Below are 17,934 nucleotides of genomic sequence, written 5' to 3' on the forward strand. Positions count from 1 at the left end.
TCACGACCCCTACCGGTTGACCTGACCTGACCTGACCCGACCTGGTCTAAATGCTTAAAGACATCATCTCTGATGAAAACTAACACGGAATTCGTGATCAGCACCCCGAAAAAACCTTTAGCAGCCACACTTTACGACTTTCTAACAGGTCCCGATTTTCCCGATTTTCGGGTCATTGACCTGACCTGGAAGGTCACCCGATGACATAGGACCTTAAAATTGGATATCATCGGCTTCCTCTCGTGACGGGCAACACGCTCGTTTTTTCCGCGAAGCTCTAGCTCGATCAGGGGCCAAATGCGAGGGGGGATCGTAACACCCCCTCCCCTTGTGCTGTCGAAGGACGTAAATGGCCTGTGCCGGCGAGGGTTAATTTTCTTTGCTGAGCATTTTGAGCATAAAAAAATTATAAATCAATTGCAAAAAAGTAATTTCGTACATTTTACGAAATTACTTTTTTGCAATGGATTGTAAAAGTGAACGTTTCGGATGCCGACAGTCAGAGCGATGCATTACATGAATCAACATTTTTTTTTTTTTTTAGATAGGTAATCCAAACATACTTGTCAATTGTCATAGTCTTAGTGTAATGAGCGTGGCAACCATAGGTAGGGGAGAGTGGGGTAAGATGCCCAGGGTGGGAAAGACGCCCCACCCCCTCTAGCGGCGAAACAAAGAATCGAATCTGGAAATTAATGTTCTTAGCGTAAAGCGGAAGCCTGCCTTGTTAACTGCACAAAAATTTGTGAGGCTCAGTTGGACAACGGCTGGCTGGTGATTGCATGTTTTTTATTTGCTGCTTTCAAAAAATATTTTGGTGTCAAAACATTGTAAATATCAAAGTACCTTTTTGCGCCCCTTGCTATAGTCGCGATAAATTAACATGCGTGTACTGTGTCCCAAACAGTTTGTTTCAGGGTGTAGTTTTATGGCTAACAAATTGTACTGATTTAATGTTACCTCGGTACCTTGGGGTAAGATGCCCCCTGTCCTGATGGGGAAAGACGCCCCCCTAAATCCGTAGGCTGTCCTTCAAGCAGCCCGTCAAATCATTTATTACATACCTGTGATGAGAGACAAAAGCCGATCTGGGACTATTGAGAGTCCAGTACGGTCGGGTGCTCCCCATGCCGGTCTCTCGGCCCACACAGCGACTTTTTGGGCGGCATCTGACTCTGAGAGCCCTTACGACGGCCTCTGTGGGCCACATTATTGGCTCCAGGGCACCTCACGACATCCTTTGAGGGCTCCCACGTTGGCTCCACGGGCCGCGCTGGCATCTGAGGTCCCCACGATGGACTCGAGGGCCCTCAAGCATCATGAAGACCTATAAGGGCCCCACAGTGGTCTCCGAACGCCGCCACGGAGGCTTGTTTGGCCGCGCTGGACTATGATGGCCCTAACGATGACCTCTGAAGCCCCTTACGACTACTTTTGAGGGCCCTTACGATGACGTTTGGTGTCTACTGCAGGCCCGAAGGGACTACTGATTCGTTCAGGCGATTCACGTGCCCATTTATGTCACTTATAGTGCAGGGGCATCTTACCCAACGCCAGGGGGCGTCTTTCCCACCCTGTAGGGTAAGATGCCCCCTTTCACTTCTTCAGGAAAATGCTTAATAGCAAAAAAAGTTATCATATTTCAAGCACGAAAGTGTGATATTCTTGGAGAAAAATGATGTCGGCTTCCGTTGAAACTTGAAACTACAAGTTTTTGCTTTCCGATCGTCATTTTCGAATAATATATGACATAGTAAAACCCTGGGCATCTTTCCCCACTCTCCCCTACGGGAACCGGGGGGGGGGGGCAGCTTGCTCCTCCCTAACTCTGGGGCCGTGGGGGCGGTGTCCCCACAACTTTGGGACGGAATACCGCACTTTTTTTGCAAATACATATTTTGGTTTTCTTTTTTCTTTTTGGAAAAGCTAAGGGATGAAAAATAAGTGGCCTAAAACCGGTAAGGAAACTAGATTTAGGGTACCCTAGGCTGATCTCTATACCTAATGGCGTGCCCTCAGCCTGAAAGTAGTACGTACCTACCCGCGCCCCTGGTGGCAGCGTAATAACTTATACCGAATTGCTTGTTTTCAAGCGAGCTCACGGCACGGATGTCTGCAGCAGATTTATTTCTTTTTTGTGGCGGTATTCTTCAGAAAAGCCAAGAATGAAAAATATGAAAATCGACTGATTCAAGCGATAAAGAAGTGTTTCCATAAACCAGTATAACGCCTTTTGGGGCGACTAACGGAGCGAGCGAGAGGGTGGGCCCTGCACGTGCGAAATTGCGAGGGGGTACCTCCAACTGACTTGTGCACGGCACCCTACTAACCGGTCTCTAGCGATGTGCCAAATTTGGGCACAATCGGCCCAGCCGTTCTCGAGATCTGGAAGCGGCACCCTGCACGTGCGCACGTGCAAAATGGGTCCCAACTGACTTGTGCACGGCACCCTACTAACCGGTCCCTAACTGTGTACCAAATTTGAGCGCAATCGGTCGAGCCGTTCTCGAGATCTGGAAACAACCCCTGCACGTGCGCACGTGCAGCAGCACCCAAACTCTGGCACATGGATATGCAGTGCCTAGTGGGTGCCTACCTACATGTCAACTTTCAGCGCAATCGGCCCAGTAGTTACCGAGATATTGCAACAATTACAAAACTGACACCTCTTCGTTTTGCACGTGGCACGTGCATAAGGGGTCACCCACATGCATCAGGAATAGTCCAATACTTGGTAGAAGGAATGAAGCTACCCTACAAAAATTACCGCGTGTAAATCGGTCAAGTGGTTGCTGAGATATAAGCCTCGCAAAAGCGTCCGCACGGCCGGCCGGCCGGCCGCTCATACTCAGAAATTTCCGTTAATCTAAGGAAAGACTACGCTCGCTTCGCTCGCTCCGTAATCAGGTAAACAAAGAGTTGAAGCTAAGATGTTCAAGCTATGCTGCGAAATTGACAGCAGGATAAGCTTGCCATTTCTTTGAACCTTGATCGCCGGCAGACAATTGAGGCAAACACGGCGCGACGCAAGTCGGTCGCAACATCAAAAAAAAAAACAACAAAGCAAATAAATAAAGTGAATATAAATAGAGCGGATATGTGTTAATAATTTGTTTGCGGCACTAAGATGAGTACGAGATATTATGCACTGTATTGATCGGAGATGGATCGAAAGCGGCAACGAATCTATTCTGTTTGCGAGCATTACCTATCCCATCCATCAGGGGCACTGCCGATTCTTTCCATGCAACGCCCATGGGCTAGTAATATTAAAATGTCAAAGTGAAAGGGGGCACAGTGCCCCAGTGCCTTCCCCATTCCGCCGCCTATGCCATCCATCGGCATCAGCGGATCCAGAATGAGAATGAGAAGAACAAAAATTGACATACTTAGGGGGACAAGCATATGGGCTTGCAAGCATGAGAAGGGGCCAGAGACAAGCGAATCAGAATGGCACCAGCCAACAATTTTGTAAAATGCTGCTTGACTGTTTAAAATGCTGTGTAAAATGTTATGACTAATGCAGTTTTCCACCCATTTGATTACATTAAAAGCATGAACGATTTTGTAAAGAAAATGTGCATGCAACCAAGGCAGTACCTAGTTAACATGCATGCAATCATTTTGTTGTAAGGAATGATTTAAGCACGGGGTGAAAGTTTGCGATGTAGGTGACCTGGCGTTTGTGATGTGGCTAATAATCTCTCAAATTTTGCAGTTTACTTCATTCTAAAAGACATTTTGATTTGGAATGGTTTCCAGACATTGCACCAGAGTACCTATATCCATAAAAACTTTTTTTTTAAACTATAAATTTGCTTACTCCGGCAGCCAGCTTGTCCAACACTGCAGGAGCCTTTCTCCTCAAACCACTGTGTCACAATTGAATTTAAACAAATTTTCAAGCACTAAAAAAATGATATAAAATTGACATCACTGTTGACAGTTATCAAAGAATTACGAAGATTAAACAAGTTTTTTTTTTAAATAAATCCTAACCTAACCTAACCTGACCAATAAAAGTGACATATTTCTTTTAATTTAGCACAAAATTTTTGTCAAACTGAGTCATGACCAAGAAAATACTACAAGGTAGATGAGGTGTACTGAACGAGTATAAGCAAAAATTAAAGTGTCGTGCTACCTACCTTTTATTATGCAATAATACCAAAAATGTATGCTGTCTGTATGGTTTTTGTTAAATGTGCTTAATTGGGTCTACTTTTCAGGTTTACTGACTTATTAGCTGGAGGCAAATTGGCCACTGTCCAAGAATGGCCTCTCGCCCCGGTGGCCCACCAGGCTATGTTGGAACTGCACAATCACCAGCAATGTCCTACGCTGGGCCCAGGAATGCCTATGCTGTGAGTATATGCTCTTCTATGCATATTACTTATATGTATTTTTGTAGGTACCTACCCACTCTTTTGATGACTTCTTTTTCCTTTTTTCATTCTCTTTCTGCATGGGTTTTAGCTTATCTGAATCTGATATTTTACCTAGCAGCTTGGTATATCTCTTGTATTGCAAGTGCGGACCAATGCTTTTATTTCAATGACCAAGAAAAACCATGCAGTGACCATGTTGGTAGTAGCTTTTGATGTTAAACATATATGTGTGTTGTGTTGCAGGGCATGCCAATGGGCCACTACCCTTCTAGCAGTGCTCAGAACATGATGCAGCGATCAGGTATGTCAAATGTCCACAGTGGGTTTTCAATAGGATTCAGTTTTTATTGCAGTATTTTATCTTACCTTTAACACGCGCAGTGGAAGGGTTGCGAGTACTACGCCCAGTGGAAGGGGGGGGCGGATGTCGCCCCCCCCTAAGATCTCAGCTCCCACTGGAGCTAAAAAGACGAAATTTGGAGGGTAGGTGGAGGCCATGGGGAACTCTATTGTGTGTGAATTTCATGACCCTAGGTCAATATCTTCAAGGTCAAATGAGGTCAAATGTGGTCAAATCTGCCATATTAGCGACTTTTTTGCGTTTACACGCCAATAACTCAAAAAGTTACCGGCCGATTTTCTTTAATCTTTCACTATACGAAAGAACAAACATTTGTGAGTATGTATGGTGAATTTCTAGATAATCCAACTATAAATATGGCAGTTAGAAGCCTGCTAAGGGTAAGATGTCGCCGGCTGGAGCGGGATCGCACGACGCGGGAAACGCGGCAATCACAATTTTGTGTTTACACACTCATAACTCAAGTTGTTACCGGTCGATTTTCAAAATTCTTTGACCATATGATTGCCTGTACATTTTTCAGTCTTCTCACCGAGTTTGACGCGAATCTAATGTAATCAGCGGTAAGGAGCGCGATGTAAAGACGGAACCGTCCCGCCCCGGCACAGTCTACAATTCAGGCGGCGCGTAACGGCTAGCGCCGGCCGCCGCGGCGGCAGGATGTTTGACTTTACACCGCTATTATTAGAAAAGTTGTGAACCGATTTTCTTACTTCTTGCACGAGAAGTTCCGCAATTCAATTCTGGACAGGTAGCCGAGATTTTACATTGATATTATGCTTGCGGCGCGAGTTATTGGCGAAAAACAGGAGGGGTGGGCGAAATCCGCCCCCCCCCCCTTCCACTGCGCGTGTTAATCAAACATCACTTCAATGTTGTGCTAATAAATTGTGTTCATTATCTGTTATTTTGTGTGTCATTTTGTTCGTTTTTGTTGTTTCCTAATTTGGTAATTATATTGGTATTGGTGTGATAGGTATTAGGTAATCATGGTCTTCCACTAGCTCCCAGATTACAGATTACAGATATATTCAGACAAGGTTCTCTCAATAGTGAGGCTTTTCACATGTCCACGTCATGATAGTGTGATACAAAACGAGGAACAGTGTGCAGCACGCATAATTCCCACACACGCACCCATACATGCTATTGCTCATGTCTGTTGCTTAGACAGCTGCACCTTTCGGATGTTCGCCCGGTACGACAATGTCCCTGGTTCTACTCCAAGTTCGTTCATACGAGTCACACCTCGGTAGCACAATCTACGTCTTCCCGACTCCGTTCGAATGAAGGGGAGGGTGAGGTAGCTGGCCTGCCTAGTGTTGTGCCGGTGCCGCTGGCTAGCCCGCTGCCCCAGCGTACCTTTGAGGTACTCCGGCTGCTCCGACACAAAGATACGCTCGACAGCACTCACTGTGTGGTATGTTACCAAATCCTTGGCAGTCAACCACTTCAGCTGCTTGATGACAGCCGCCACGCTATCACGTCGTCGCCGACCGGACACAACGCGTGCACAAAAGTTCATAACTTTTTGCAGCCGTCCTAACTGCACCTCACCACACGAGCCGTACACCGACAGACAGTACCGCAGCACAGATACAACCAGGGCTTCAACTATCGGCTTCAGTGCTGACCGCGGTATAACGTGACGAGCGTGCAGTAGCGCTGTCAGCATCCCGGTACATTTCCGCGCCACACCGTCTACATGGGACACAAAGCTGAGGTGACGGTCGATCGTCACTCCTAGATTTTTAACAGTTTCTGACTCTGTAATGGTGGTAGAGCAGAAAGTCAGCGTGACAGGCGGCAAATTGCGAAGCATCGCTGGGGTACCGATCACAAGCATCTGTGTTTTCGCAGCATTAAGTCTCATTCCATTGTGGCAGAACCACTGATACATTCGACCCAGTGCATCCTCCATACGCGCGGTCAACAGATTCAAGTCGCTCTTCTTGCCAGTAACCATCAGCTGGGTGTCATCAGCATACTGGACTACCGTGACGTCATCGGGAACACACAGACACAGATCGTTTGAGTACAGCATGTACATGAGACAACTCAGGGCGCCGCCTTGGTATACGCCAATCGCGTTAGCCTTGCTGTCCGACAGCAGTGTCGAACCGTCCGCGCACCTCACTTGGACCTGCTGCGAGTGGTGAGCCAAATAGGCACGGAACCATGTGGTTTCGATACCGTACACAGACAATTTGTCGAGAAGTGTAACATGAGGAACAACATCAAAACATTTTGAGAGGTCTAGTAGTACCAAGATACAAATGTTACCATTGTCTATTGCCTGAAGAGCATGATCAGTAAAGACGTGAAGCGCGGTTTCCGTTGAACGTTGTTTTCTATAACCGTGTTGGGCGTCCGAGAGAAGGAAATTTTCTTCGAGATAAGAGACCAACTGTTTTTGCACGACACGTTCAATTAATTTCATAATCGCAGGCAGGATGGAGATGGGACGCGTGTCGGACGGCTCGGTAGCCCTCGTTCCTTTCGGAATTGGGGTAACCAGAGCGTGTTTCCAGTCCTGCGGTACTACTCCGTTAGAAGGCTGGAGTTCATAACATCCAAAACCGCATGGCCAATCCCGGGAACGAACTTCTGTAACATGCGCACACTGACACCGTCCTTGCCAGTCGACATAGATGGTTTCATCGACAGCAATGTGGCATAAAGAGTGTCCAAATCGGTGGCTTGCACCTCAAACGCACACGTCAAAACTCTCGGGAGTCGCGTGGGCACACGTACAGTAGCGGCGGGGACACTGGCTGCAGTGGAAGGACCGATCGCAACATAATAATCATTCAATGCATTCGGCGTGATTCTCGGTATCTCGCAGGACTGCTGCTTCCTGCCCACGACCGGCCGCAGCACTCGCCACAGCCCGCCCCGGTCACCGCGGCTGATAGCACCAGCATACCGCGCGCGGGTCTCGTTCCGCACGGCGGCGCGGTACAGCCGGTTCACCCGTTTGTACTCGGCTCGATCGCCCCGAGCTAAGGCCGCGCGGCGGGACTGCAGCAGCTGCTGGGTCTCGGCTGACATGGGCGGCGCAGTCACCTGCCTATCACGGACGCGTTTGAGCGGTGCGACAGCATCCAATCGTTCAACGAACGTGTCACGGAAAACGCTCCACTTACGCTCAGTCGAGTCCGAGAAATACACAGGAGACCAATCGGTATCAGCAAGCTGCTGATTAAACGAGTTTGTATCTATCCTGCTGATAGGGCGTCGGTACACACTGGATTCCCGGCGTGGCGCCGCACGACTCTCACTCACGACTCTCACGCACGACTTCCACTTCCCAGTCCAACACTCATTAAGCCAGTTTGTCATCTCTATTCTCAGACTATGTAATTTTGATACATGTGAAATAAGTATGTGTGGTACTGTTCCACTTGAGTACTTGACATGGGAGCAATGCATGACGAATGCTTTTCTGTCTCAGGGGGTAGCATGGTCCAGCAGCAGCAACAACAACAGCAGCTACAGCAGCAGCAGCAGCAACAGCAGCAGCGGTACCCGCCGGGACGGGCTCCTCCGGGCCCTCCTCAGCAGATGAAACGTCCGCCGCCCGCACCTCAGCCGGGCAAAGCGTGAGTTCTGGCCACAAAGTGTGACCTGACCTGCCGGTTAAACGGTTAAATAACCCGATGTTTTTTCCAATACACAACGTTTTGATAAATAAGTTAATTTGTTATGATGTGTTCGATAGCTAATCCGAAGCGGAAGTCCTGTATGCTTGATTTCATTCTCTTTCACACTCGCTTCTGCAGCTTTCTGACGTGAGCAAAATATAGTGAAAGGATTGGGGCCGGTGCCTCCTCCCCTGCTGTCTGATTCGGTCCCAGCCCGTGACAGCACTCTTCCTTGGTGTCTCGCAGACCGAAGAAGCGCCGGCGGATGGCGGACAAGATGCTCTCCTGGAAGGTGCGGGAGCTAGTGCCCGAGTCGCAGGCCTACATGGACCTGCTGGCCTTCGAGCGCAAACTGGACGCCACCATCATGAGGAAACGGCTCGATATCCAGGTAAAGTGGAAAAGCCTCGTAATTCCGAAGGTATAATACTCTTTTGTGGCTGATAACAAATATGTGAGTTGACTTGGATTAAGGTGCATTGAAATGTCATATCTTGTTGATGACCATTACCATGCAGGTATGTACCAGCATAGCATAGCAGTAGTCAGTGCATTTGAATAAAAAAGTCGCCCGTTATGGTATAATGACTTCACCACGGAGCCGCCGAGTGACGTGACCCTTACTCCGCTCTCCCCGCGCAGGAGGCGCTGAAGCGGCCGATGAAGCAGAAGCGGAAGCTGCGCGTGTTCATCTCAAACACCTACTTCCCGGCCAAGGCGCCGGGCGAGGGTCCGGGCGCCGAGCAGGGCAGTGCTGCCTGCTGGGAGCTCCGCGTCGAGGGCAAACTGCTCTCGGACGACAGCAAGCCGGACGCCAAGGTACGGGTGCCGCGACTCGCGGGGGCTGGGCTCGTAACGGCCCCGGGGGCAGCTCGCTGTGTGTTTAAGGAGTAGAGGTGTTGAAAGGAAGTAAAGGAGTAAAGGTGTTCAGTCCCAGCGCTGCGCGCGTGCGGCAGCGCGGGCGGCTCTCCTCACCCCACTCCCCGCACCTGAGTGACTGTGCGATTGAAAGTGAGCCAGCAACGGCAGTGTGACTGAGTGATAGTGCCGACTGCGAGTGGACTTGTGATACCGACACCTTAATTGTGATACCGATACCACGACAAGTGCTGCCTATCCGACCAGCTGTCGACACTGTGCGACTCACCTTGATCCGAGCTGTGATTAAGTACCCTACGTCTGCCATGAAGTCCGAAAATATTCGTGCAATAATCTACTTACACCTGTTATCGACGATTTTGAGGTTGGCCCAACCTGCTCCTCACCCATGGCGAGCACGTTGCCACCCATCGCCCGAGGGCAATGACGGAGCTCTACCACGCCACTCTGCTCCCGCGCGTCCGACAACCACTGTGCACCGCTCTACCCAGCCGGCCAGCTGGCCGGCCGACTCCGCTGGTCACGCGCCGGAGCTGAACGGTCAGCAGACAGGGGCGCGCCCAGGATCGAAAAGGCACCGGCGCTCCAACTACCGAGGACGCAGGGGCGGAGTCAGGTGGCGGCGAGAGCAGTCTGACGACCTTTTCATCGGTCAGATCAACTGCCAGTCGCTGAAACCACGGCTCCCCGAGCTGCGTCACGACATTCCAGAGATATTCGACTATGACCTCTTGGCGCTCAGCGAGACGTGGCTGGTGCCGACCGTTCCCAATCGCTTGTTGAATATAGACGGCTATAGCCTTCACCGAGCCGATCGGCCAGACTCGAGCCGACTGAAGAGAGGCTATGGGGGCGTGGCTGTACTTGTACGGGCCACCTTCTCTGTCACGGTACTACCCACGCCTGCCACCGGTGTCATCGATTCCAACCTCGAGATCATATGGATCAAGGTCGGAGTAAAGAAGAAGAAACAACTTCTGTTCGCGTCTGTGTACCGCCACCCCACCAACACACAGCGACAAGTAGCGGCCGATCTCGAAGACTTCGAGATGCAAATTCAACACCTGCTGGCCATGTACCCCGAAACTGCGGTGATTGTCGCAGGTGACTTCAACTTGTGCATCAAGAAGAAAGAGCCACGACTAGGAGGTCACCTGATCAACCTATTATCGACTTACGGCTTCGAACCAAGCAATTCAACCCAAGCCACCTACCGGCCTGCCAACTCCCTAATCGACCTCATCGCGACCAACCGGCCCGATGCAGTTGTCCGTGGCGGAGTGACACGGTGCCACTACGGCACTCCCCACGACTACACGAGGGTCGCACTGCGGCAGTTCGGTGGCGTGAGAAGAGGGAGAGTCGTTACCGAATGTCGACCCCTATCACGGATTGACGCCGCTGCGTTCAACGCTGTGCTCTCAGTCACCAACTGGACCGACGTGTTCACCAGCCAGACACCGGACGCCAAGTGGTCTGCATTTCTGACTGTGTTTACACCTCTAATTGACAATGTAGCGCCGTACCGGCGCGTGCGGCTCCCGCCGCCAGGAGCCCCGCGTGTCACTGATGGTACGCGGGCGCTGATGGTACGCCGGCGAGCCCTGCTTGCTCCCGGCGCGAGCAGAGCCGAGTACAAGGCGGTGAACCGACAGTGCCGAGCCGCTATACGCAGAGACCATGCCCACTACTTTGCCGACCAGCTGTGCAAAGCCGGCCCTTCGCAAATGTGGAAAGTGCTTCGGCCAATTATCGGCTCCAAGAAGGGTGACAAGTGTGGCGCTCCGAACTGTACTGTCGATGCACTTAATGCCTATTATGTTGGCGTTGGCCCCACCACAGCAGCCAGTGTACCAGCTCCACAGACTGTTCTGCCCGTCATTGTTCCGCGTGTGCTGAGCTGTACCTTTCATGTCAGGACAGTGAACGCAGATACCCTATACGGCATAATTCATAACATGAAACCGTCTTCATTTCTTGGTCTAGATGGCATTAGTGTCGACATGTTAAGACGCTTTTTCGATGGTGTAGGCTATATTCTCCTCGACATTATCAATAGCTGTCTTGAAACTGGAATCGTACCCAGTGCGTGGAAACACGCGCTGGTGGTGCCCATACCAAAGGGTTCCGATAGCTCTGATCCACGCAACACTCGACCAATATCTTTACTACCAGGGGTCATGAAAATCGTAGAGCGTATCGTACAATCACAAGTCACGGAATTTTTCAATGAGCATCAACTGTTTACCGATGCTCAGCACGGTTATCGTCGCAACAGGTCCACCGAGACAGCGTTAGCTGTGATTACTGACAGGATTTTCAAGGCGATGGACCAAGGCGAAATATCTATCCTGATTTTGCTTGACCTATCAAAATGCTTTGATGTCATCAATCACGAGAAAATTTTAGAGAAGTTGAGCCTGTATAACATGGACACCACTTGGTTTAGAAATTATCTGAGCGGTCATACACAACAAGTGATGATCCGCAACGCCGAGGGTTCCTCAGTTATGTCAAAATCCCTCCCCATAGCGACTGGCGTTTTTCAGGGCGGTTCACTGAGTTGTCTCCTGTACTCGATCTTCGTGAATGATATGTGTCTGCATGTACCAGGTGTCAACATTGTGCAATTTGCCGACGACACGCAGATTCTCGTCACGGGAAAACGTGCAGACCTTGAACAACTAATATGCACTGCTGAACAGGCTTTGTCTACCCTATACGCATGGTTTTGTGCCCACGACATGAAGGTCAACGCAGCAAAAAGTCAGCTCATCGTCTTGGGAACGCGTCAGATGCTGAAAGGCATGCCAACTATCAGTGTGAATTTCGCCGGCACGACCATCCGTGAGTCCGACTCGGTTACTAACCTGGGCATTGTCATGGATAAGCACCTATCATTTCACGACCATGTCAGTCGCCTCGTCTCTAGATCCACCGGGACATTATTAGCTTTAAACCACGCAAAACACGTTCTGCCGCCCCACGTAATCGTGCCCATTGTCACCTCGCTCGTTGTTTCCCGACTCCGCTACTGCATCGCTGTTTACGGTACCTGTGGTGCTACGGAGTTGCACCGCGTTCAGAAGATACTGAATTTTTGCGCGCGAGTTGTGAGCGGGCGGAGGAAATATGACAGAGTGTCGGATGTGTTACGCGATCTGCAGTGGCTCACTGCACCAGACATGGCCCTGTATCATCGAATGTGCTCTGTACACCGCATTGTGGAGACACAACAGCCGACTGCGATGGCAAGCAAGTTGGACAGAGCGTCCGACCAGGGTCACAACACGCGAAATGCGAACCGGTTCAGGCTGCCACGAATTCGAACAGAGGCAGGCAGGCGGCAACTTTTGTATAGCGGTGTCTCGGAGTACAACGAATTCATGCACCGTTACAATGGTCGTCCAGCATTCAAAACCGCCGTGAAACGCTACTTGCTGGGGCGTGATTCAAACTGAATGATTGATTGACTTGTATGCATGTGTGTGCTTGTGCTTGAATTGTGTGTATCTGTTTTGCTATGTCAACTCTTTTTAACGTTTGACGTTACGTTGATGAAAAGCCGCAATAGCGGATTTAACGTGAATACAATGAATCTGAATCTGAATCTGAATCTGAACTATTGGTCCGTAAAGAGGAGCACGAATGACCGTTTTGCAGTTTGTGCGTCCTCACCATCCAAACTCCCCAGCAGTCTGCATCACAATATGAACGATTTATTTTGCCTAATGTGCGATGAGCGGAGCATTTGAGTATCATTCATTGTTTCTTTCAAATGTCAATGCCACAATCACTTTGCTTGTCTGTCACAGGGGAAGCGCAAGTTTTCGTCGTTCTTCAAGTCGCTAGTGATTGAGCTGGATAAGGACCTGTACGGACCGGACAACCATCTGGTGGAGTGGCACCGGACTGCCAACACGCAGGAGACGGATGGATTTCAGGTGGGGTTGGAATATAATAACCACTCAAACCAGTAACCACTCTAACCGAACTGTCAGCACGCAGAAGATGAACACTGAACAGGTTTTAGGTGAGCCAACAATGTGAATTGCTCCAACGGCTGCTATTTATAATTACATTATGATTATGTTGTGCCATTGTGTGCATGTTCATGTTAACAACCACTGCAGCTACAAGCAATTTTGCGGTTATAAGTTGTTATTGCGCGTTGTTTCAGCGCCTGCTTCACAACAAGCCCGGTCGTTAGTTATCCACAATGCTCTCCCCAGCTCCAGTTTTTCTAGTCCCCGTGCGTCCACTCACTGAGCCGGGACGACTCCCTCACAACCCACACTCCCTCTCTGGCCGCTCAGGTGAAGCGTCCGGGCGACCGGAGCGTGCGCTGCACCATCCTGCTGCTTCTGGACAACCAGCCACCCCAGTTTAAGCTGGACCCGCGACTGGCGCGCCTGCTGGGCGTGCACACTCAGTCGCGGCCGGTCATCACACAGGCCCTGTGGCAATACGTCAAGCACAACAACCTGCAGGTGAGGGGCGGTACATGTTCGGAGGGGCGGCGCTGGTCCGGGTGCAGGGCTTAGAGGTGGGCTCCGCCATTACCGCTGCCGCAATGGGCCATACGTTAGAGACGGATATTTCGGAATGGCTGATACGGAGCCAGGAAATAAATAGGTTTTACAGATTACAAGTTTCTTCTATTTCAGTGGATTTCTTTTCAGCCTTTATTTCACCTAGTCATAACTAGTAACTTAACCTAACCAGTGTCAAATATTCTAAGTCCGTCATTTGATGAAGCTGTGACATTAGGGTTTCCTCTTACCTGACACGGCGGGTAGGGCCAGAGTGACTAGTGGACTCGGGTACGTGAACTGAGACCTGGGCCTCGTTTCGTAAAGCGAGTCCGTAACTTACGCCGGTTTTTGATATTGTATTGCAAGCGCATGTGAAGCGATGACGATAGTTTGAATCGTTGAATTTATTTATCTTGCAAGCAAGAACAGAAGGGAGACGAGGAAATAAATTTATCGCTTCACATACGCTTGCAATACAAGACCAAAAACCGCCGTAAGTTACGGACTCGCTTAATGAAACGAGACCCTGCATACATCTCTGACCCGACCTGACCTGACCCGACCCGACCCTCAGGACCAGAGTGAGCGCGAGTACGTCAACTGCGACCGGTACCTAGAGCAGATATTCCAGTGTCCGCGGATGAAGTTTGCCGAGATTCCGCACCGTCTGAACTCGCTGCTGCACCCGCCGGACCCGATCGTCATCAACCACACCATCACTGTGGACGGGCCCGAGCAGAAGAAGACCGCCTGCTACGACATCGAGGCGGAGGTGAGACCACAGGCGGGAAGCCTAACAGGTCTGCTCATAACATTGTGTCAGGTTCATGGTATTCGATCTTCTCTGGAGAAAGCCAACCCGTAAAATCTGATATCGTTCTCCGAAACCTGGCAGCACATCACAGCATGTTCATTCCACTACAGCCGCCCGTAACCCGGCCGAATCACTGCACGCAGATCGACGACCCGCTGAAGGCGCAAATGAACACGTTCTTACTGTCGACGGCCAGTCAGCACGAGATCCAGAACCTGGACAATAAGGTGCACGAGACCGTGGAGCTCATCAACCAGTACAAGATCAACCGCGACTTTCTGCTGGGATTCGCCAGCGCGCCGCAGCCCTTCATCAACAAGTGGCTCGTCTCGCAGAGCCGTGATCTAGAGGTGAGAAATGATCGGGCCGGGCGGTGTGGCGGGTCGGCCGGCGTGCTATTATGGAGGTTTCCCAGTAGGTGCCGGTGGTGAGGGCTGAAGTAGTTGATGTAGGTGGCGCTCTGGTGCCGGGTAGGAGCCGTTCTCTGGCTGTGTGCTATATCGGAGGGTTATTGTTCATATCATCATAGATTGATAAATGATTAAGTATATATGTCTGCACATTCAAAAAGTGGCTTTACGGGCTAAGAGTCATCGACACTGCTGTGATTGTTAGGTTTGTTACCGCTGCTTCGAAGGTATGCGTTGTATTTTTAGGGAAAGCAATGTTCAGTTCAATTGCAATCAACCAACTCAGCAATCAGCACTCAGCGTGAAAACTGGGCAAAATTAGCAGTCAAGCCTTACCAAGGAACGCATTAAATTTATGGTGTTGGGTGTGCATATTTGTAATTTGGCTAGCACGACTAGCCTAAAGTACTGACAAAATTTACTCAAGTTTGGCTTCCACCACCCTATCTGACGCCTGCTGCGCTCCCAAATAATTTAGTTGAAACCGTGATCTTGAGGCCAACAATCTGGGTAGATGGAAAAGATGGATACTGAGCTTTTTAGGTGGCCGTTGATGGTCATTACCCTTTCAAATGGCTGAGAAGAAACCGTGGCTTTGACGTGAAAGTTCAGATATTTGATGAAATCTATTGATAAGGAAGTTCAAACTTCTCTGTTTTTTCTTGTTTCTTATATAGCTTAGCCATCTATCCCTACCAAAATGGAAAACGTGAATATTCAATGTTCATAGAAACATAAATGCTTATCGGGTGATCTAGTATTTGCAAACAGGTTCTTCTGAATGTGACATTAAACTGCAGACAGTCCATCAATCATATTGAATGCAAACAAGTTTGGGCCGTTATCAATGCTCTAGTTACTTGTGTGGCCCGTTGCCAAATGGAAAACGCGGATACCAAGGTTTTGTACTACCTATTTAATGCAAATTAACTGTTGAAACAATGCCTTGCCGTCAATTTCTGCGACCGGAGCGACCTAAAATCTGCTGCATTACGGTACTCCGGTGAGACAATTTCAAACGGACTGGCACCAATGTTAAACTGCCGATAATGATGCCACGTGTTCCGGTCCGCCCTGTGCGTGTGCCTGCGTCTATCGGCGCCCCGTCTGACCCTCCGCTTTGCCCCCGCTGTCGACAGACCATCACGGACGTGGTCGGCGCCCCGGAGGAGGAGCGACGCTCCGAGTTCTACCGCCAGGGCTGGACCGACGAGGCCGTCCACCGCTACTTCTACGGCAAGGTGCAGCAGAAGCGCGCCGAACTGGAGAACGCGCTGGGCGTGCGCGGCTGAGCGGCGCCGATGGCGAGATGGCGCCTCGCGCCCCGCTGATTACGATCACGCGGTGACAGAGCGGGCGACGGCGGCAGTTGTGAAAGCATCGCCATTGTGAGTCTGGATTGGATGACGGAGGTGGTGGGTGGTGGACGAATTCTGTCGCCGACCGGACCGGTTGGTTGGACGGCTCGTGTCAGTGTCAGTACAATGGCTCGGATCAGTGAAACGGGGGCCACATCGATTGGATTGAAGTGGCTAGAGATATGCTCAAACTCTTTGCCGCGTGGCGCGTGCTCTGAGGTAACCGATCATTTGAAGAGGTTCGTTTCCTTTTTTCGCTGGAAGCGTGGTTGGCAGATGACAGATGACTTCTCGGCCTCGGGAGGATGGTTTGATAGTGCGTCACGTTCATTACGCTCCGTTAGCTTTTTCAGTTCATCGTTTCTGCATCAAGTGCGAGCTCGTGAAATATTGCACCCGCGCACCCGCGCTAGATTTGTCATAATGTTCACCCTGATGTTCGCCTATACCTCATAGTGATGGAAACGAAGCCTTTTCAGTTGGCATGTTTTTTATTATAAAAGCGCCTTATTCCCTCCAGCCGTACCTGTTCACTTCAAATGGATCTCGAATGTGCGTTCCGCCATGACGCCTTGTATTTTCCGATACAGCGCCACATTTTCATCGCAGCTTGTGCGTTCTGTGAACGCATGAGCCCTTCACTCCATTTTCTACGAACGCCTACAAACCGTTATTGAGACAGCGACAGCAGTGTGTACATATCTTCATAGTATGCACAAATATTTGTAATTGGCAGCAACTTATTGATGCCAATCGCACATTTTCCTGTCCTTCCAATAAACGAACGGTTCGTAACGGGTATTTCAATTATGCGTTCATAAGCGTTCTGTGAGCAGTGTTCCGGGGCCTTTTTCGGAGTCTTGCATCCTGAGACGTGTCCAAGCACAGCTGCCGCTGGCACGTCTGACCCAAAGCACTGAACGACGGGCATGGATAGCGTTAACTGATCCATCTTCAGAAAACGGTCTATGTATGTATATTCAGCCACAGTAATATTCATGTGAATCCACGACGCCCCGCCAATCGAGAAGAGAAGGGCTTCGCTTCTAAGAAAGGGCGTCGTCGCAATTCATGAATTATGCATTGATTCTCAGGCGTATTATGCTCTATTTTTCGCCATTCATGGATCCGCGTTTCAGTACCTAAACCAGCAAGATAAGCTTGTCTAGGTTAAAAATCGTTCTCGTTTTATTCACTTCTGACGCAGGTGTTTGGCGAACCACACCCATGGTATCCACCTTCTACATATTGTAGCCAGCCCAAACGATCGGATCGAAATCAACGGAGCGTATCCGACTATATGGCCCTTCAAACACGTTTGACACCCCTTTCAGTTAACTCAGCATTGATCGATTGTGCGGTATACGCTGGGAAGGAATCTGTCCATTGTCCGAGCCGTGTTCAGCGTGTGTGCTAGTCTCGTGTATCTATTCAAATAGTTCAAGCTAATAAAGAAAAACACACTCGGCAGGCACAAATATACACACATCGCCTCCAATTAAAGGGTGAGGCTTCCGCACTCCCCAGGCCTCGTCTTGTGTGCTG

The 17,934-nt window shown here is 49.9% G+C and overlaps 1 protein-coding gene across 8 annotated transcripts; it reads left to right on the top strand.

The window, feature by feature from the left end:
• Positions 1–2,965: 2,965 nt before the first annotated feature.
• LOC122368490 (SWI/SNF-related matrix-associated actin-dependent regulator of chromatin subfamily D member 1-like) lies at positions 2,966–17,184 on the top strand. Of its 8 annotated transcripts, none has more exons than XM_043342459.1 (11): positions 2,966–3,076; positions 4,230–4,364; positions 4,632–4,689; positions 8,204–8,351; positions 8,640–8,784; positions 9,036–9,212; positions 13,088–13,216; positions 13,589–13,762; positions 14,382–14,579; positions 14,765–14,971; positions 16,171–17,184. In XM_043342459.1, the coding sequence occupies exons 2-11, from the start codon at positions 4,275–4,277 to the stop codon at positions 16,321–16,323; spliced, it is 1,479 nt and encodes a 492-aa protein (XP_043198394.1). In that variant the 5' UTR covers positions 2,966–3,076; positions 4,230–4,274; the 3' UTR covers positions 16,324–17,184. The 8 variants fall into 8 exon arrangements, with proteins under 8 accessions (XP_043198394.1, XP_043198398.1, XP_043198395.1 ...); XM_043342463.1 differs by having other exon boundaries at positions 2,997–3,030; XM_043342460.1 differs by having other exon boundaries at positions 3,005–3,131.
• Positions 17,185–17,934: the final 750 nt, after the last annotated feature.

Source organism: Amphibalanus amphitrite, unplaced genomic scaffold (assembly GCF_019059575.1).
Source record: "Amphibalanus amphitrite isolate SeventyFive unplaced genomic scaffold, NRLGWU_Aamphi_draft 000951F_arrow, whole genome shotgun sequence".
NCBI lineage: Eukaryota > Metazoa > Arthropoda > Thecostraca > Balanomorpha > Balanidae > Amphibalanus > Amphibalanus amphitrite.